Below are 22,056 nucleotides of genomic sequence, written 5' to 3' on the forward strand. Positions count from 1 at the left end.
GAAGTACTGCTCCAGAATTTTATTATTTATTCAAAATCAACCTTAAGAGACCACTAATAATAAGTCAATCATTTCACACATTTTAAGCCTGTGATCAGACTTAGATAATACTACAATTTTGGTAATGTGGTATGAATATAGGCCAAACTGCAAGGTCCGCGGGGTATTTCTTCATGGGTACAAAGCCGTGTGGTTCAAAAGTTAAACTTGTTTTAAGTTCCTGGCATGCCATTTCAGAGCTAACGTGATGGACTGGAAATAGAACTCTCACACAGCTTCATAAGCTCCAAGAACCATTTTTCTCTCTACAGAAGCATTCTAGACTTTTTCTTTGCATGGAGAAAGCTTTACAGACTTTTCTCTGTACGGAAGGACTGCAGACGTAATAGCAGTCATGGCCTGTTTAAGTGCTTTTATTGTTTCATGTTCTTTTTTCCCAGTGATTTGAATTGCAAGTTCATGAATGGGGCTTCATCCAGATTTGTAAACTGACACTTAGGCGTACTTCTAGAAGGCACCTGTAGTCTAAGAATTCTTAGGAACAAATTTAAAGAGACTGCATACTTTAAATGACATTCTAGAGTAACTCTTGAAACTACGCTTACAGGTGGGGCACTATAAAAACCATACAATTTTTCAGTTGGTGCTCATTTGTCAGTAGGCTTCGTTATTTAAGACCTGCATGACATACCAAGTGATCCCATCAGAACACTAACTGAAGTTTTGATTTCTGGATTATACCAAAATTTATTATACTGTGAGGTAGGAAGAACCATGCACACACTATACAATATGGATCAAATGTTATCTAAAACTTGAGCTAAGATCGTTTCGATTTTCTCAGTAATTCTTAACAGTAGTTTAATTTAAGTCACATTAAAAATCAGCTAAAAAAAAAACTTTCAGGCTTTTGGTAATAGCAGCTGAAATATAAACAGTTAAAAGATGTTAATAATTCAAAAACTTCAGTTGTTTTCCAGAGAAAGTAAGTCCTCTATAACTTACTTAAGGTGGTCTCTGCATAGGGTTTCTAAATGTTTATTTCTTCTGAACAGAAATGTCTTTGCTTTGTGAAGTATTCAAGTATTTACTCTGTGTTACTACTTATTACTACTATTATTCTCGCTGTTAAATACTATTATGTTCATAAACTCCAGTTTGGATCAGAATCTCTTGCCGTATAAACACAAAGGTGTATAATCCCTCCTCAAGTGAGATTACAAATCTGGGGTAAGTGATCTATAAAGGATACGTGCACTGCAAAAACCAGTAACATAAACCTGACCACCAGAAATGGCAGAACTAGGTTCCTGATACTCCTCTCACGTCACACTTAGTTTAACTTGTAAAACACTGCAGCAAAACTATCTCTAACATGGATTTCTATTAGATTAAGCATTACAAATATGAGCTGTATCCTATTAGTAGTGTTGGTGCACAGCTCTTGGTCCATTTTTGCGATTTCAACAGAAATTTTGAAAGCAAAAAATCTTGAAAACAACATTGAGTTGGTTGTAACGTTGGCAGACAGGGTCACGGCAACTCTGATGTTTCACCAAGAGAAAGCATAGGAACTGGCCTGTAAATGACGGAATTTAGTTTCTGGACTATTTCAAGGATTCTTGGTGATCTTGAACAGTTCAACATGGCATGTTTTCATCCCACAAACTCTCACGTGCATTTCATTGTGGGGGAAATCTCAAAGCAAGCACATGTATAGGAAAAAAGGAAACCCAAGGTTCTAGTTATAACTACTTACCTGTTTTCCTCCAATTTATTTTGAAATACAAAATGAAATACACTACTGGACTAAATCATGAAACCATGACAATTCTACCACTTCATTGTTTTAGTAATTTGTGTGTTTAAACTTGCTAGTCTTTGCATCTCTTCAGAATGGAAGCACTGCAAGACTCATGTAATACCTAGAAGTGCTCTAGAAGTGGTGTGTCTTTGCAAGATTTTGAAGTTTCTTTTTCAATATTTTATCACCACATTAGAGGCAAAGCTGAGGCAATTTCTCTGCTGCTGCTGAAATTCTTACCTGATGAATACTGTTAAACTGTTCCTGTCAGAACCCAATTAGCCCAAAATATCTGAAACTGCTTCCAAACAACAAAAGTGATTCTTATTGTAATGCGTTGCATTGTTCTGTATGAAAAATATCTTGGTTTATAATAAAATGGTAAACCAGAAGAATAGATTTCCTCTTTTTCTCATCCTTACCCTTCCACTTCTGCACTGTATCATGGATTTTCAGTTTGTGGAAACTGATGCTAAAGTTCTAGCAACATACACCTCTGCTCCAGTGACTTATGCTACGGACGTAAGAGGGGAGCTAAAAATGAAAGCTGCAAAAATGACTTCAGCGCTATACTAAAAAAAAGGGGCTACTTGTCATGCAGTCATTTTCAGCTCATCCAATACAACCTTCAGACACATTAGAGGAGACATGATCTCCTCTATTCATCTGCATCACATTTGCAGTAGAGAATGACATGCATGCAACCCACAGTGTGTGCACTACAGTAGGAAATAGAAAGTGGCATTAAAAAAGTTCTCAATGGCAATATGTCCACCTGCTAGGAATTACTATTGTGTTTATCCTTTGTAAAGTAACGTGTCCTCAGGCAACACTGATCTGCAGTTTGCAGCCTGTGTATGAGAGATCTTCGCACAATCTGGGAATTAAGCTTTACCAAGAGGAGCAAAGTGAGGTAGTGGTACATAGCCCACGTTCTCAAGGAAGAGGGAAGTGTGCATCAGTGATGTCAGGACAGCTCCCTCAGTGAGGCAGGTCTGCTGCAGCAACAGCCTGTTGGAAGAAGACTACCAACATTACTGATCATGTGCCCAGCTTCTCCCAGTGCTAGATGTTTCCACCAGTGAAGAGAAGATTTGCCTCCCTCATACAATGATGTATTGCTTTCCCAGGTGGCTTTCTGTGCAGTGGTGCTCCGCACATGCTTTTTTCCCATGATGGGAGGGTACACAAGACTCTGGAATACAATCAACTTTTATCACAGTATCTGATTTGTATTTGCTAAATTTGCTAAACCCAACTGATTTTTCTGCAAACAAATGTGAAGTTATTTCTTACAAGTTTCATTTTTCCTAGCAAAGCACAGATGTCAAAGTTTGGGTTTTTACTTTAATCATCTGTCACTGCATTGTTCTTAGGTGATAAACAAACTATGTATGACACTTTAAAGTAAAAGCTTATTTGTGGATTTGAATTCCAGAGATTCCACATAGAAACAGATCATTGTTGACCGAAGTATTTTAAATACTGTAACCTAGCTCATAAAGTCAGTGGACTTAAACATTAGAGTGAAGGGATACTGTGAACCAAAACGATACCATCTGCTCTAGCAAAGCAGTAAAGAATCAAACCTTCTTTCCACAGGCAGATTAAATTAAACCCTGTGTTTTGGAGCCAGTCCTGTTATGGAGGTGTGCTGATGATCATCAGATATTCTCAGACCAACCATGACCCTGCTATTAGCACTTAGGAGATTATCCCTATTTTACTTCTCAAATTTGGAATGTGTATGGGGCTCATGATGAGTGCATTACTGTTAACCTATTCTGCCTAAACAAAATATCATGGTATTTGTTTTTTAAAATATATTCTGAAGAAGGTATTTATTCCCAAGTTCCCACAGTCCGTACTTCCAAGTTTTAATTTACATCCTCTGAAAGCTGCAAACTAATTTATGACAATTCTGCCATCACTATCCAACATCAACGATTTTAAGATAAATATCTACTATTATGAAGTCTGTCTGCAATAAAACCATAGAAGCCAGCAGCAGAGTTGCTCACACCAACAGCTAGTGTAATACAGTTCTCCTCACATTTCTATACAACAGAGTGAAGCAAAGGCCTCAGATCTGTGTGCTTCCCTACACTACCCACAAAACACACATCGAGCCTGTTCTGGAAAATGTCAGAGTCTTATTTCAAAACTGGCCACAACTATCAACCTCATCTTTGTTGACCAGTCACCTCCATGGTCCGGTACCAGCAGAGGAAGGAAACCTGGGCTCAGAGGTCATCTCCGTTAGAACTGTTGCATGAGGTGATACAAACACTGCAGACTAATTGTCATTGCAGAGCTGCTTCTGCAGGGGCCAACCCCTTCCATTAGAAACCAGACTGAGAATGTCTGTTACATGACACTGGGCAAACAGCCACGAAGCAGTGATTACTTTCCACCAGTTGTAATGGCTTCAGGGCTATACAGAGCATGATGTAAACCCTAAGGGTGGCATAGATCCCCACTGCCTCCTATGGAAGGCAATGGGTAAATCACACAACTGAAACCAAACCACAGAGAACTTCTTTATCCACAGCATTCACCAGGCCATAAATAGTGTGTTAGTGATTAGCCTAAGACAGCAAGTAGTGTGTGTCATGCCAAAATTGACTGCTGGGTTACTATATGGCTTTTCCTTTCTGTCCTTTAAGATACTCTTATCACCTTGAATGTGACTTGGTCTTTTGCCCTTTATTTGATGCCTTCTTTGAAGTTTTTTCTATACGAAACATACTGTGTGTTGCATATTCTACAACACTAATCTTTACCATATGCAATTTTCACCACATGCAATTTTTACCTAATTTTTATCATATACAGGCTGTGTGGAGTATATACCTTCTACCCATAGGTAGGGCCGCACTGATACCATATAGGGGAAAGGTGAAAGCAAACAGTGGATATGGTTAGTTTTTACTGCCAAGAGTGGGTACCACTGTTTGTAGCTGTCCTGTCAGTTCTGGGGCATTTGTTGCCCCATGAGCCCTCCAAGCCGCTTCCAGGTGGCCCAACAGAACACACCTCCCCCACTCCCCCCTCTCCAAAGTTAATTAGGCATCTTCCAGAATATTCAACACTCTGCTATACAGATAAAGGCTGCCTGACAAACATAATTAAATATTGGAGACGACCACCCCAAACTACCAAATACGGACTTTGCTGAATATTTTGATTCGGTTCTACTAAAAAAAACAGATATATATTTAAAACTAAGCCAATGTTTTAGCTGTTTTCATGCACTAAGGCTTTAATGGTGACTGAAAATGAAGTTAGGAAAAGTAGGCACAAGCTGTAAACAACAAACAGGCTTGTTTGCATGATGGTGCTAATACTTTAGCATGTTATTTGGAAAATTCTCACCCCCTGGCTCCCTGAAAAATATTCAATTTGCTGTAGTTTGTGAACATGATCTATCAAAGATTTAAAAAGTTTCAAAATAAAAGCTAAATGTCTTCGTAATTTAAACAAAGCAAAACCCAGTATTACTTCATAGCCATTTTACCCAGACCTACTGAACGTGATAATATTTCAAATCATCATGCTAGGACTTTTAAACTATCTTCTCTGATATATAGAGTACTCTCAAGTGTGAATGAAGGCCTAGAAGACTACTGTCTCCGAGAACTGGGCCCAAATTTCACAACCATGAGGTTTTTCCAGATTTATAGAGCTTAAAACCAAACCAGAGTAACTTGCAAACAATTAACAATTTAAGGCCATGATTTGTGTTTAATTTTTGGAGAGGCTACAGAAGATGAGAGTGAATCACGAATATGAACAAAGTAAAGCCACCATATGAAGTAAAGCTGTCATTATAGGATTCCCTGACTTTGGCCCTAAGACTCTAAAAATGGGTAGGGAGGGAAGAAGGAATGAAAGCCTGAATCTCTTCCTCTCAGAGTAGGGCAATGACAGCCCACCACTGATCTTGATGCATTTGGTTTGGAGTAATGACAGTGACTGTCAATCCTGCAGTTATAAATTTACAACAGGATTATTAATTGCTGATTTCCTGATTAGCACCCTTAGTCATAAATACTTAATTGGAGAAATGGTAGCTTAGCCACACAGGCTTTTACTTGACATACAGAATTTGCAGTCAGATATTTTAATTAAAAAAATACTACTGTGCTGGTTATTAATTGTGCCTGAAAGCAATGCACTTGCCCAACTCTGAAGAAGTCAGAATTTGTCAGAGAGTTAGAGATGTATGGGCTGTTATGTGTTTCTGAGTGGTAATCTCTGAGAAGTTTTGGGGATAAGGACTCACAGTTCCTAGGATAAGATCAACATCCAAATGCACTAGTGATCTGGAAAGATATGAAGACAAAGATAAAATGATTGTGAATTAGAAACGTCTTACAGCTATCAGAAGGAAACCACTGCATTTTAACAAACTCAAGACAAATGGCGAGCACTCCAACCCTTCTTCCCAAGAGAATCATCCGAACAAGAATCATTCATTTACCTCAATGGAAACACCAGAAGAACTGTCTTGAACATAGTCCAAAAGCTTTTTAGGTGGCTGCATCATAAAAGCAGAAGTGTAGAGATGAAATGGAGTAGAATCAATGGCAGCAAGGAATGAAACATGTGGAGAAGGTGACACAGTTAGAAACTAAGTGTTGACAACGTCAGATACAAAGAGTGACACATATGGGTAGAATAGAAGGAAGAATGTGTTACAATATTTTTAAAATTATAAGCAATTTGATATAATGTTAGTAACTTTAGGTGGTAAAATTTACAACTGGAATGGTTGAACCAAGACTATCGGTTTTTAATACTGACGACAGAAGAGTGTAAAGCATCATGGTTACGTTCTGCTGGGGAAATCTCAATATACTTTATCTTACAGGACATGCTCTTCCCAAGTTATCATTATCAGTAAAATATTGTTGACATATTATTCATCAGAGGAATGATGACAAAACAGCTTGAATGGCTAGATAAAAGGAAATCAGTGAAAATGGGATACATTATAGACCACTGGACAACAAATTAAACCCAGTTACATTAACCTTTTTTTTAAATTTTATTTTCACGTGGTATTCAAGGGGCAATTTTAAAAAAATGTTATGATTAAAAAAAATATAAAGTTTTTGAAGTATGTATGTCGTTTGCTCTCACTGAAGTAGCTGGGAGTTCTGATTTTGGCTTATGGCTAGATACAAAGAGGGACTAAGGTACCTGGTTCCCAGAGTGCCCACCAAGGCCCTCTGTCAAGTGCTCAGGCTCCCCATGTAGCCCAGCATGTCAGTAATTAGCATGCTGAGGGGGCGCTCTGGAGAATTGCTAGCTAACAGGGAAAGATTAGAATGGGACTGATACTCTCAAGCTCAAATGCCATGTCTATTTGGGATTTCCTACCTGTGGGCAGGTGCTTTTGGTTTTTTCCCTCAAGCTGCTCAGGATCCTGGGGAGCTATGGGAATGTTTAACCAGACTGAGGGAATGCTTGGGTTTATTTCCCTCCTTTTTTGAAGGCGATTTGAATGCACATCTTCCACTTATCTGGAAAATACTCTAACCACTGTGTTAGACATTCTTCAGGGATGAAGATATTAATTATCCCTTTTCCTAAAGACGTTAGAGTGCAGAGGAAAGCATTTGAGCTCCACAGAGCCAGAGAGGGTGCGCGCAAAAGCAAGAGGGGGTGCATCTCCAACCTAGTCATTAAGGCACTGCAGGAAGTGAAACCTAGTTCTCAGTCTTGGTCTGAGGACGTTACTGTTTTATCCTTGTATAAAATATATAAACAGCCTTTGGTGTTCACATCCAATTAAGCCTGTGGTATTTGCAGAAGAGTTGCAAGTGCCTAGGCAACCAAAGGTGAAAAACTAAGGTATCACTGACGTTTAGGCATTTCAAGCAAATGGAGCTTTTCAGGTTTATAATTTTAGATGTAAATGCTTGCAGTAGGACCAAGGTAGCATCTGTTTGCCTGAGTCTCTTTTTTGGACCTTGCTATTTGTGAAAATCAAAGCAGAACTGAAGTCTGTCTGTTCAAGCAGGTGACCAGCTTGAAAACAGAGCAAACCCCTATCTCTGTGTTCAGGTACAAAATACGTATTCTGCATGATAAGAGAGGGGGAAAAAAAAGAAAAAAAAATCTCAGTATTTACTGCCATAAGCAATTTGTATATGTCTGTGTGCATTTCAATTTAGACATATTCCTTCAAGAAAAATACAAGATTTGTAACTTAGCATCCCTAATCAAACTGACATGTTTTCTATTCTGAAAGATTGTTCAGAAATAATCCAGCCAAATGCAAAAGATTTAGGGAGACTAGTAAACATCCCTGTTTAACATGCACTTTGTCTTGTTCTTAAGTATTTACACACTACTACTTGTCTAATATGTAGTCCATATTAAAGCTATTAAAGCCACTACTCTGGGAGGTTAAGGGTTCACTTGAAATATAATAGTTATATGCATGAGATTACTGACCTTTCTAAAAAAAGAAAATCATATTAACTTTACTGACCTATGTTCGCCTAATTTGGTAGTTTGTAAATTCCTCATTATAAAAATATTTTTCCTAATGTTTAAATATTAATATTCTGTCCTCACTTACCGGACGTCCAAACTCCAGTTCTGAAAAGAATTTATACCAGGGTTCGTTTTCTAAATCTATGTCATCTGGGTTTATGCGATCATTCTGGAGCAGTTGTGAAGGAAAAGGGAAGGAAAAGGCACACACTGAGCAAAGTGCTAGAAATGCTATGTCACTTTAACAACACACACACAAACACAAAACAAATATGGGGAAAGGATTGGAATAAAATCAAAGAATGAAGATTGTATTTAAGACAGAGAATATTCTTGTTCAAGAGTTGTCATTGACTGGTAGCTTTAATACTTTTCTTTTTGATGCTGTTCTTCCAATGACTGGAAGATGTTAAACACTTTAAAAGTATTCTTTCAAAGCTAAGAGGGCTCTTTGACCACTTCTGTAAACATCACTACATTACTTAAGTATACCTAATGCTACTAAAGATTCCGTGTTAAGAAGATGGTTTAAATGATTGTCATCTTCAGCATAGGCAAGAAACTGCCCATCTGATCAGCAATGAAGACATAATTTTATCAGTATTGCTTTTGGTCAATGCTTGTCTTCTCATAAAGCATGTTAATTCTGGATCTTGCTGTCTTGAAGCAAGTGCTGAGCAGAGATTATCAATATGCATCATGCAGGCATGACTATATTAAAAAGCCACTTCAGCATATGAAATGAAAATTGTATATTTTAAATCCTATGGCCAAAAAAACAGGGAACAAAAAATTATGCATTCCATAACAGTTGTTTTAGCAGTATTTTGTAATGCTTTATCTCCCACAGCCTTGTTGATGAAGCATTTTTTTCCAAAGTTAAATACATTGTTTTCATATGAAAATTCTCACAGCAAAGGGATAAAGTAGCAATTGAAGATAGCATTAAGAAAATTTTTCAATGAGCAGAAGAATAATTGACAGATTTATTCAAGCAGCATGAAAACATAGTGCAAAACAGTAGAACGCCCAATGGGATACCTAATCAACTGTAAACTTGGCTGCATTAATTGTTTTCTAAATAGCTCCAGTTCCTTTGTAGGATCTGATGTAAGCTGTCATGCAGCACAGAATTACAGTGAACTGTTGGCTTAAAGATCTCTGAAACAGAGAAAGCCTCTTGTTAAAGATTATTTCTGAATTTAAAATTTTGGTCCTCCACAACTGTAATTATCAGAACTTAGGTGCTAATTATGGTGTGACCTAGAAAGCAATCCTCAAAGACGACGACAGGGTCCTGCATAAAGAATGATACTGGTGATTAAGTACGTAACACTTTTTCCTCCTGAGTCAAGTTGTCACCCATACACCAGAGCAATCACCTACAGCTATTTCTGTTTTCTGCAAGAGATAACACTGTGCTCTTGACCATTTCAGGTAATTAAACACCTTACAGCACTTTTCTTGCTGCCTTTGATGTTACTGGAACTGACTGCTGATCTTGCTCCACTGGAAGGTCAACAGCCCTTTTGAACTACCTTTGTACTCACATACCTATGAGCTGTTCATGCAATATCTGGACACCGACTTTGTTTTATAGATTTATCTTCACAATGTCCCTTTCAAGTAAGGGAAGTATTATTCCTGTGAACAGAGTGGGAAGTGAAGGCCAGTGATGAACAACTTACTGTGCATGTAGCAGGGTTAGGAGGTGAAGCTGCTCTGGAGTTTTGTCCATACATTTCCACCATCCACAGCCATAATTCAGCACTACTAGTGACAACTGTTTCAACCTGACTATACATACCTAAGTCTTTCACAGAAAAACAGCACTGGAATTAGTTTCATGAACTGACCAGTAAAGATTTATGGCCTTAATAGGGACAAAAATTTATTTAAGAAAACAACACTATTGTCTTCTACAGAGAGATGAAGGCATGAAGGCAAAAATTGACAGATTCGCAGTGCCAAAGATAACTTCATTATATAGCAACTTGATTCCCGTAACAGAGAATGCTTGGCGTATTCAGAGTTTTTTGCTTACCTTAGAAAAATTCCACAATTTAGATGTGGATAATCTGAGAAGACAGTACTAAATAGCTGCTTTTTTGTAATTTCTCCAAACTAAGTTACAGTATGTTGAAATATTTATAGCATGTTTTCATCTTTATGTTATACCAATGAATTAATTTGCACAGACAGAAATGTTAATATCATCAACTGGGTGCCTCTACATAAAATAAAAAAATTAATCCATTGAAATGCATATATATGGTGTGGAAACTGTAGAGCTGTTGGCACTACAAATCCAGGCCTACTAATATCGCTTGCTTGGGTTGCTAGTGTCACCCTTGTGAGCCTCAAAGACCCCTGGATAGCAGCAGCCCCACACCTACACATTGCTGGACCAGTGTCCCTTCTTGCATGGAGCCCGAACACACTGTTGCACAAGCTGGGCTTCCATGCAGCTAGCCAAGAAGATGAAAATGAGAACGGGAGCTGGCTCCCATTTTCTCTTCAAATACTCCTGCAAGTAGTTAAAAGCTTAAAACGCCCCCCACCCCCACCAACCCCCCCATTTCTGTTTGTAAATAAAAAGCTAGAAATAGTGTATTTTATGTAGTTCCTATGTTTTTTAGTTCTTGTCGTGTAGTTGTGTGCAAATAAAATGAGAGCATAAGAACGTGTGCAAAGCTAACTCTATGCACACGGGTCCTACTTTTATTTACAGCTTGAACCACAGAGGGCAGCAAACAAAAAGAAACTGAGTACTAAAGTCTGTAAGTTCACTGCTGCCTGGCAGTTCTAGGGAGGACTCTGCATTCCCTGTGCTATCAGGATCAATACACAGGCAATTGATTTTGCGTGGCTTTCAGATTCAATTTTGCTGATGGACCTTTTTCTATTATCTCCCCTTCTAAGAGACTTAAAATGAACAAATAATTTTAACTTAAAAAACTGAACCTGGTTTCACAAAGTATCTCCCAAACTGCCTGAACAGAAGGTAAAAGCAATAAAGTAAATTCCCTTTTTATGACTTGTCAGTCAAACCAAGTCATGTTCCTATTCTCTATCTTTCATCTAGTCATTTAGTAACATTTTCATCACTTGTTGAAGACACACTACTAAAGTCCAGTAAATAACTTCACTCTTTTTGCCATTTGCATCAGATGGTCAATACAGCACTGCATCAACGTACTCAAGTACAGAACAACATTGACACCATTCAAAAAAATTTACATCTATAGTTGAATGCAGCTTTGCTTGTGCTTGATTTGATATACACAGGTAGGCATTCACAGGTAATAATCAAAAGGGTGCATCTAAACTGGTGAGTTAAACAGTTCTTATACGATCTGCATGGTGAAATTAAAATTTTGCATTTGCAAGTTCAGCCACCGTACTGAAGCTTCTTTGGAACAATGGACTGAAATGTCTGTTGTAAATTCTGCTTTGGCATTTTATTAGCACTAAAGAGTTTTCTTTTGCTTTTTTTCTTTTTTTTTTGGACTACTTTTAAATAGCTGTTGTAGCTCCAATTCCGCTACCAGACTGACTTAGTCTCTCCCCTATCTTTTTGAGAAGACATATTTTTTAACGTCATATCAATTTCTGATTTCTTTTTAAAACACGCTGAGAAAATTTTTTTAGTTGACAAAGTGTTACTCAAATAACTCAACTAACACTGAGTAGAATATTCTGATAATCAGCCTGACATGACAAGGGCGACCAAACTTGCATATTCTAAAGAATATTTCAAATTTTTCACTACAATAAAAAAAAAAAAAGCCCAAACCCAACAGATATACATCATGGTGTAAGCCCAGTCTATTTCTGGTATTTGATGAAACATTAATGTTTTTTAATTTATTCTGACCACGAAATGCTTTTGCATATAAACTCAGCAGAAAATTTGTATACCGAACATATATATAAAAAAATCTGGAACTAAAATCCAACCTGAGAGTTTTATCTGACTAGCGCATGTGTATTTTCATGTTTAGACTAAAACACCTTATGAAAATAAAGGCATCTATTGCTTGTCCCAGTTTTACAAAGTCTTTAGAGTAACACCAAGATTCTTTCCTTACTTGTTTTACTGCAGAAATAGAGAAATACATGTATGAAGGAATTACTTCAAATATACAAGGTTGAAACTAGTAAAGAATAAAAATTTAACTTCATAGTCATATGAGTAAGATCAAATTATTACATTGCAATTTACTTATTTACAGAAAGTAAACACCCATTTCAGGAAACAAATCCATGGTTTAGATGATATTAGAAAAAAAAAAAAAAAAAAGAGAGCGTTTTACTGAATTGCAGACTTTGGAGATACATCAGAACAACTTACGTACCACCTTACCAGAGCTATGTTATTAGAAGAGATGGTAATGTTTCATGGGCTTATTGGAATAGGAAAAAAAGAGCTGCCACATCATTGCTTGGAAGACTATTCAACAGTTTAATGTCACTTACTTTTGGTTGTAATCTCAAAGGACCAGTCCCAAGCATCTCCTTTTTGTTGATATATTTATACTCTTAGAAGTTCAAATTACAGAGGAAAAAACCCATTAATTTTCTGTTGTATGACAGAAGGCTGCTACACGGAACTGCAGCTTGAAATTACACTCATCTTTTTATATCCATAACAAAGGTAATCATCTGTCCCTAACTAACCTGTCCATTTAATGTTTATTACTAGATCATTTTTTAAAAGGTTTATTATTTCTCATATTCTTTTGACATGCTGAAGAGGATCTACTAAATAATATTTCCCACTAAATTTTAGTTTTACATTGAATCTCATTTTATTATATTCTTCCCATGTTTCTGATCTCCACATTAATCACAACTGGTTCCAATGTAGTACCTACATCAATAAAGGGAATGCTGATCTTTCAGACCTCATCTGCCATGTTTATTATCATATAAGGTAGCTCCTGTATACATGTAAATGATTTAATTTCAGCAAAAAACTTTAAGATTTGGAGTGTTGGAGAAACTCCTTTTGACTTTTTTTGTTTTGGCAAAACTACTTTCTATTTAGAACAGTCAGCAAAACTCACTTTTTTATCATTTTGTTAGTTCACTGGAATTTAAATATTGTATCTATGATCATATTCATCAGCACTGCAATTCCTATATTAATTGAGGCCATTCTTGAAACGCCACTGTAGTTTTCTTATTTTTAACTTGACCCTGCTGGGTTTTTTTTGGTATTGGGAAGGCTGGTAAACGGCCTCAGTGCATATAATGCAGCCACAGCAATCAAAAAGGTGCTCATAACAAATGCCATCACATTTTAAATAAAATTGTTAAATTCAGCTTCACAATAAATACCAAATCCCATTTAATTATATTGATTAATTAGCAGTTCACAGAATCACAGAATGGTGGGGGTTGGAAGTGACCTCTGGAGATCATCTTGTCCAACCCCCCTGCTTGAGCAGGCAGTTCATATAGAAATGCCAATTTCCTCTTTGAAAAAATGCATCAGTTCTGCAGGAACTTGATTTCACAGAAACACAGCTTAGTATTTTCTAGCTAATGAAAATTATACTCCTGCAAAGACCGCAAAACACAAGGGAAAGGTGCTTAGTACGGATGTTTCACATATACCATGTATCCTGGAATTCAATTATTTGCTTAACTTATTTTGAATTAGTAAAATAAATTCTGTGAACAAGCATGTAATACAGTAATACAGAAGGAAATAATAATCCGGTATTGATTACATAAACCCTGTATTTAAAATTGGACTCCCTCAACAATTCCAAGTAAAAGCCCAAGAAAAGAAAATATTGCCATTGATACATAACAGTTTTCCTAAAATAAGAAAGTCTTGTGATAGCACAAAGGTAAATTAGAAAGGCTGGGTGAATGTCTCTTACAACAAGTGAAAACTTCTGTTAATGCTCATTTTGCATGCATTAAGCATAGCTTTATCAGATATGACTCTGAAAAATTCCACAATTGCAATCATTATTCAGAAAGCCGGAATAAAGACTTCTAATTACACATTAATGTGCACTCAGTAATCGCAGAGTAATTGAGGATGGAAAGGGCCTCCAGAGGTCATCTAGTCCAACCTCCTGCTCAAAGCAGGTCTAGTCCGATCAGGTTGCTCAGGGCTGTCCCCAGGTGAGTCTCGAACACCTCCAGAAATGGAGATTCCACAGCCTCTCTGGGCAGCCTTGACCAGTATTTGACCAAAATCTCCTTAACTGTACAGTTAGGCACATCTAAAAATGCAGATAGTTTATTTTTATGCCTTAGTTAATCAGGTATCATATGTACTGTTAATACTGCTGAAAATGAGTGCTGGAGATGCCTGCCAATTAAAAAAGCAGTTTCTGTTAATTGTTTGCACAGTGGTGGTTTGATTTCTTGGAAATACCAGATCTAATTTTAGCAAATATGCCAAACTCACATTTTCAACACAACCATCAGGAGAGAGAAAAGACAAATAGCTGCAAAAATCATATTTGAAAAAGGACCTTCAATATTCATCTAAGTAGTTATAACAAGTAGTAAATAATAAAAAGGTGATCTCTCACCGAACCTCTTTACTGTATTAACTATTTCACTTAAGTGTCTTACCGGTCTTTCATGCTCAAGGATTGATGACTTTCCTGGCTCATATTCAAAAATACTTCTTGGTTCAGAACGGAACTTGCGTGTATCTACCTTTCTGTCAGGGGGATCCCAGTCATTTCTAAATAACAGAATCAAGCAATTGAGTTAATTTACTGTCATTGCCATCTGCTTTACAGCTCTGTGCAAGAGAAACATGCAAACCCAAATGAATTTCAGCATGGTTTCTCTTTCCAGATTTCAGTTGTGAAATGTCAGGCCTAGCATCCCAATGGTTTAACCACTGTATCATCTTAACCTGTTTACAGCAGGTATACTCAGTACAGCAGGAAAAATACTAGAGACGTCCAGCCTATGTGATCACTTACACTTTTGTTGTAACTGGTAGACCAGTTTAAGAAGTCCTCTGACTTACTGTGTCAAAATACCATGACATGCCTCCTCAAATTGCAAATTTACTATACTTATTTTACGACCTATACTAATATAGGCAAGTGGTAAATATTTTTGTCGTCATACAATATGATAGTAAGTCCATACTGAAAAAGTTTCAAAATTTTCTGAGACAAAAAAGGAGGAATTATTTTAAAAGACAGCGTGAAAATTTAATAGACTCTCTTTATCCTGATCTGTAGTAGAACTGCTCCTGAATATCCTTGTAAACAGCGTAGTGCTTCCTTGGAAGTTTGAATAGATAAACAGAACATTAATTTGGCAGGTGATTTTGGGACAGAATTTTATCTATTTGTTCTATATTATCCATTTACTTTCAATTTAATAATGCTATGCAAAGAATGAAAAGTAACCCCTTCTACTGTATTTTTTCAGTAATTTACCATGTTTTATTAATAGCTATCTATACATTTTTGGGAGTAGTTAGCTAGTTACTGTCACAGTGAGAGCTACCTTTTCATGGCAGTTTTTGTAGTCACTACCTACATTGCATTTGGAAAGTACAGCTCACACATCTTTTTATTTAGCTCTGTGTGAAATGACCCACTAGTAACTCAAAGAATGGGGGAAAGAAAAGGTGAAATCCTATCAGCTGTCGTCTGCTTTTAGAATAATAAAGAGCACACACCGATCAAATTCTATCACTTCTATCAGCCTTTTTGATGTGACTGGCTTTGATGTGACCTGACATAATAATGCATATGTCACGTGCCTTAAAAAAAAAAAAAAAAAATCTATGGGGTAGCTTTTGTTTACAGTATGTTTGTGAGTGCAATTTCTGGGACAGAGTCACCTCTATTTATAAAATGCCCTACATTTCAAAGGAAGTAGTTCTGCATGGCTCTATTGTTTATTTTCACAGAGGAAAATATTAGTTTCAGAGCAGAAAAGGTTGTATTTTTTGAGAATGAACAGGACAATGGAAATGTTCTGATCAAGTTGCATTATACTGTAAGTTACTGAGGAAAAAAGGATGCTACTGAAATTCTGATTCACACTCAGTTCACCTAATTTACATTGTTTAGCCTGTAGTCCCTTATGAACTGCATTTTTGAGCCTGAATGTTAATGCAAACCATATCTTGCCTCCCAGCTAGGAAACTCTGATACATGTGGACCTAAGCCTCTTACGTGAGATTTTAAATACTTGGGCTTTACAGGCAATCTAAAAAAGAATACCCCAATGGCAGGAAAAGATTGACACGCCATAGCCGTCAGCAGCAGGCAAAGCATAACTAATGTGTTTGGCATCCCCTGGCCTGGAGAACATAGATTTCCACTGCCTGCCTTATCATGCAGGAGATTAAAAAGAGAGGCTAAACATCCAAATTCAGTGCTGAAGCAGACATTTTCAAGCTTGACAAAAGGAACTGCAACAGGGCCCAGTTTCTGTGGCCAAGGCATTTGGCCTAACACAGGATGATGACTCATATAACTTCAAAGATCAAAGCTAGTCAGATCCACATTTTGGTGCCTTGCTAACAAAATCTACACTTCTGTATGACTTGCTAACAAAATTCAAACCTCATGGCCTTTGGGAGGTAGCCTAACTCTAACCCCTAGCACTTCCCTTAACGACCTGCCCTCAGCAACAGGAGTAGCCAAAATCAGTAACCACTAAGCAATCTCATTTTCCTCTGCAATATGTGTCTCTGCTGGATTACCTTTTGGATTGCCACTGCTAACAAATTTTTCAAAAGAGCCATGGTTATAGTCTTAAATTTAAACATTTACTATGGTCTTTCCTCATAATATTTTATTCAAACTGCAAATTATTTGAAACTGTTTAATATAACTCAATTTCTACATATAAAAATGTTTCAAATGTCCAAGCTGACAAAAATGGGCAAATTCTGTTTTGTTGCTTGAGTGTAATCAAAAGAGGTGGGCTTGTAGCCACAAATGGAACAAAAAAATGACCCTTTTCATATATAAATTATATACATAATATACATGTTACATATGTGTGTGTATATATGTATATATATGTATATACGTGTATATATACATATTACACATGCATATGTATATATGTATATACGTATATATGTGTGTATATATACATATTACATATGTATATATACACACATATAAATATATAACAACATAATATTATATTAACAGGTAGTATTCATGAATGTCAACACAAAAGAAAAAGCTTTTTGCTTGAGCCAGTGGCTACAGATGTGCTGAAGAATCTATAGAGTTTGTGTGCAGGGCACTTTGCATGGTTTTATCAGAAGGATAAGCATTTATTTCCTGAGTTATTAAGTATTAACCTTTTCCAGACTGGACTCTAAAGACTGGGACCTGGTTTTGTGCAGCAAGTCTGAAGCTGGAAAACCATGAGAAATCTGAAATGCCTCTTTAATCCATAAACACCTTTGTGGTCTACCGGAATGTAGATGGAGACTGAAAAAATGGAGACATAAAGCCCTTCTGAGCTCTGGGAAAACGTGGGTTGACTGCTAAACTCTTACCATTTTACTCTTCCTTGATTTTCAATTTACAACATCTTTTAGATCCTTTCTCATTGCTACTGGATACCATAAATAGCCTTTTCTACTCAGAATAACTATTAAAGACATCTGCCAGAGCACAAATTGTTCTGAAACACAAGAAGCAGGACAATCCTTCTAATGAGAATAAAAATCTTAAATGTTCATGGTGGTATTGCTTTTAAGAATAAGCACTGCTTTAGCACGTTGAAGAAATGGCAGCACCATGCATGATGCCCACGCTACTGATGAAGACTACCCCTCGTAACCTGTCCCTTGCAGTCATATTATTCTGCAGCTGCTATTTTAGCCTTTGTGATATCCTGTATTTGGCTTACTGTACATACCAAGAACACTTTTTGAAAATATGCTTACTTTTCTGGGGTAGACCTTTCCCTCAGACGATGTGGTGGTACTGGAGGTGGCACATGTGGAGGTGGTAAAGGGGATGAGACCTTAAAGGCATCGGAGCTGCTGTCAGAAGCGCTTTTAGACAATGGTCTGTACGTCTGCATCTTTGCAGCCGGGTGTGCCTGAGCAGAGAAGGATGGACTGTAGCTACCTAATATGGAACAAAACCAAAAATAGTCACAGAGCGAGAATGAGTTTAATAAAATATAACATGGAACGCTACAAGAACCCACAGTTCACTCAATAAAGCTGAAAGGTTACAAAAATGTGTAAATGCATTTTTGAAAGTACATTGCTGTATACTATATAGCTCATTAGAATACTTTTAATATATTTCTATATAAAACTACAAACACACAGATAAAGTGTAGTATAGTTAAAATAAATTAATGATTAATTTGAGGGGGGGAAGATGTTAATGGCTGTATAGATCCATCAGAGCTGTTAATGAAGCTGTTAATGACAGCCTGCAATTAATCCCCAGGCTCATCCTGCCTCTCAGTTGTTCTACATTCAGAAGGAAGAGAAGAGGCAGGAAACGCACATTTTTTTCACTGTCTTAATAATTACTGTTAGTCCGGGACACCTAGGCAATAGCATGTCTTGAAGTAGATCACAAGAATGCAAACAGATCACAGACAACAGACCCACAACAAATGCTCTCAACGGTACAGAAAAAGGTAATACGAGAGCATGACAAATGCAAAAAACATGGAAGAATTTTAAATGGCGTTTTTGCACAAGGCACTATTGGTTTTTTTTTGCACATATAGTCTATTCACACTTTCATTTTTGTTTTTGTAACTAATTTTACATGGTAATAATCTTCTGAAAGACACAACAATTCTATATCTTAGATTAATATGTCTTTCTTGCAGCTAAATAATGTGAATACCAGTGCCTAAAGCAAAAATGAACACGATCATAAAACAGAATCACCTTTATTAGGCACTCTTACTGCTTATTTTAAAAGGTGTTTTCAGTACAACCTTTTTGTCTTCCCATGTCAGTTATTAGCATTTGTACTTTACAGAGTAGTTCCCTTTTCATTTTGATAAGGAAAGGCTGCATTACTCACAATCACTAGTGAAAATAAATGCAATGCAATCAAGAAACTAGAGTATTACAGTGTATCCCATCTGCAGTAAGAGGCCCACAGCTGCAATTCATTTCTGTGGTAAGACTGAAACCAGAATTAAACTTTGTTTCATTTGGGAAAAAGGCATGAAAACGCACCAACTGAGATCAAACAAGATGATAAAAAGTGTTCACGTAGACATTATAAAAGCAAGCATGAATAGTTCACTACCCCTGTTACTTGCTGACATTAACAAAAAACTCATTTTGAAGTGAGGGAAAAATTCCTACCAGTACTGTATGCATATGCGGTATTATACATGTCTGTGTCGTCATCTACAAAAAGAAATATACATGTCACAGTAGTGCAATACACGCAGCTTTGTTTTTGCAAATACAAACAGAAAATCGATAAGCAATCAAGTGCTGTATTTCTTTTCCTCATCTCATAGGTGTTTTCTGAAGACTCTCTCTTCCCATTACACTTACCATAAACTATTTTTACCATTTTACTAGTAAAATGGTATCTTCTGATCATGTCACCCATATTGTGTATTTACTGGTTGCATCAAATTGCAAATTATAGCTTTCTGTCTGTTCTTCTCCCTTCTCCAAGCTCACTTTCTTCCTTTTGACAGCTCTCCTCCACTAGAGACTATTAAGTTGTTCCTATCAGAAGAAGTAACCTCAGATATCTATGTGACTAGTGTTCAAAGTAGATCTTGTAAGCCAAAATTTTCCTGCTTACATTTTATATTCTCCCACTAACATTCTTTGTGACCATACTGAATGCAAGCTCTACCTCAGACAATAAAATCTCCTTCCTTCCAGAGGTGTATTGAGCATAACTGATGTTTATACAGTTTCTTGACATCCTTGGAGACAATCATGATAGAGCATGTTAACACTAATGCTAGCAATGCTACCAAAGCTCCATTTCAGCAAAAACAAACACAACGTTCCATGAAAAATATGCAATTCAGACAAAAAATGTATCCTCAAAACAGCCCGTTTACTAGCCCATGCCGTTCTAATACATAAGCTCTCCAAAAGAAAGCTGGTATGGCAGGAGATTTACGGTGGCTAATTTCTTCTCCCTCAAACTGGAGATGAGGATCACTTCATTGAGCTCCCCAGTGACACAGAATCATACTAGTTGCATATCTATCTGAATCACTCTTATTATAAACAAAACATTTTAATTAGTTTTAGTGATAAGATAAACCCATTAGAAATTCTCAGCCTTTAGCAGAGGAAAATAGTACTCTCTTCAGCAAAATCTATCATTGAATTCACCCATTTGATTTGATGCATTACCTGTTAGTTGATGAACACCTGTATTTTCACATAGCAGACAATCAAAATGCAGAAAAGGGCTGAGAAACACCCAGCCAAGAAAAAAGCATACTTACCCGGCTTATGAACCATATGGATTTGCTTGAACATGGTCTTGTACCAATCCTTTGGCCTGTCAACTGTCTAAATAAAGTACAGTTTTTAAAAATTAACACAAATATAAAAATACCTGTGTGTACAGATCTGATCAGACATTTAATGTTACTCTGGACACGAAGTCTATTATGTTTTGTCCCCTAGTTAATATAATAATTTTCATACCATCTATTTTAAATGGTGTGTTTCTGTTTTTCATCTAGGAAATCCTGCAACAAGTTCTGGAAGACACTGAAGACTGAGTCAGTCTTGGACTCTGATCTTGGAGGGTACAGTGGTTAGAAACATAGGAATTAGTGCCAGATCAAGAGTTTATCTTCTTAGTGCCCTGTGTTTGACAACGATGAATTCTAGATACTTTACACAAAAATACAAACACCTCAGCAATTAATTACAAGCGTATAAGAAGAGCTTCTTTTGAACTACTGGCAATTTCCAACTTAAACTGTCTTCAAAATATAATTGTTAAATAATGCAGAAAAACTTTGGAATACTACAGAAAAGAATTAAGACAACACTATATTTAAGAGTTAACGTCTAGACTGTAAAAAACCCAGTATTTCCTTCTATCAGTTTTAAATTCCCTTTCCAGCCAACTTAATTTTAACTTATTTTTCTATTTTGAGAGACATGAATACAATATACTTTTCAATACCACTCATTAAAATATACTTCTTTGTACTTTTGTAAAATAAGCAATCCCAAAGTTCCCAAATTCTCCTCATATCAATATTTGCTCACACTTCTATTTACTTTTTATCTCTAACCCTTCTGCATTTTGCTGTAATTTTCTTTGAGATAGGATGATAATATTTCAGAAAAGGAGATAACACAAAGGCAAACATTTTTTCAGTATTATTCTTCTTAGGTCCTAAAATTTTACTTGTTCCACAGTAGTCAGAAATGTGAAAATTTTAATGCATACGTACAAAATTATCTTCAAACCTCATGGTGCACAGGGATAATGCAAAAGGCTCCTCTTGATGTGCATTAGATAATACTAAATCTGCAACCACTCTGCCCACTCATCTTTCCATGAAAATCTAAAATCCACAAATTCTTCTCTACAAAATAACCGACAGATCCAAGTGTGTTCACCTGTCTCCATGCCATCTTTAGAGAATCACACTTACGCCCTAAATACTTGTACAGTTACTATTCATAATTAATACGCTTTGCTAAGGGGGGTTAAGGGACTAGGCAGAAAATGCTCACATATTTTGAGGAATCAATATGAGTTTTCATAAAATTGCTACTA

The 22,056-nt window shown here is 36.6% G+C and overlaps 1 protein-coding gene across 33 annotated transcripts in view; it reads right to left on the bottom strand.

The window, feature by feature from the left end:
• The window catches only part of SORBS2 (sorbin and SH3 domain containing 2), a 232,611-nt gene that overhangs the window by 31,453 nt on the left and 179,102 nt on the right, over positions 1-22,056 (bottom strand). For all 33 annotated transcript variants that reach the window (XM_075091302.1, XM_075091300.1, XM_075091289.1 and 30 more), the window contains 4 exons: positions 20,759-20,825; positions 19,638-19,682; positions 18,234-18,420; positions 14,915-15,029 (listed from right to left, as the gene is read on the bottom strand). In XM_075091302.1, the coding sequence (XP_074947403.1) occupies positions 14,915-15,029; positions 18,234-18,420; positions 19,638-19,682; positions 20,759-20,825 (414 nt within the window). The remainder of the gene's footprint in view (positions 1-14,914; positions 15,030-18,233; positions 18,421-19,637; positions 19,683-20,758; positions 20,826-22,056) is intronic.

This window comes from Phalacrocorax aristotelis, chromosome 4, assembly GCF_949628215.1.
Source record: "Phalacrocorax aristotelis chromosome 4, bGulAri2.1, whole genome shotgun sequence".
NCBI classification, from domain to species: Eukaryota; Metazoa; Chordata; class Aves; order Suliformes; family Phalacrocoracidae; genus Phalacrocorax; species Phalacrocorax aristotelis.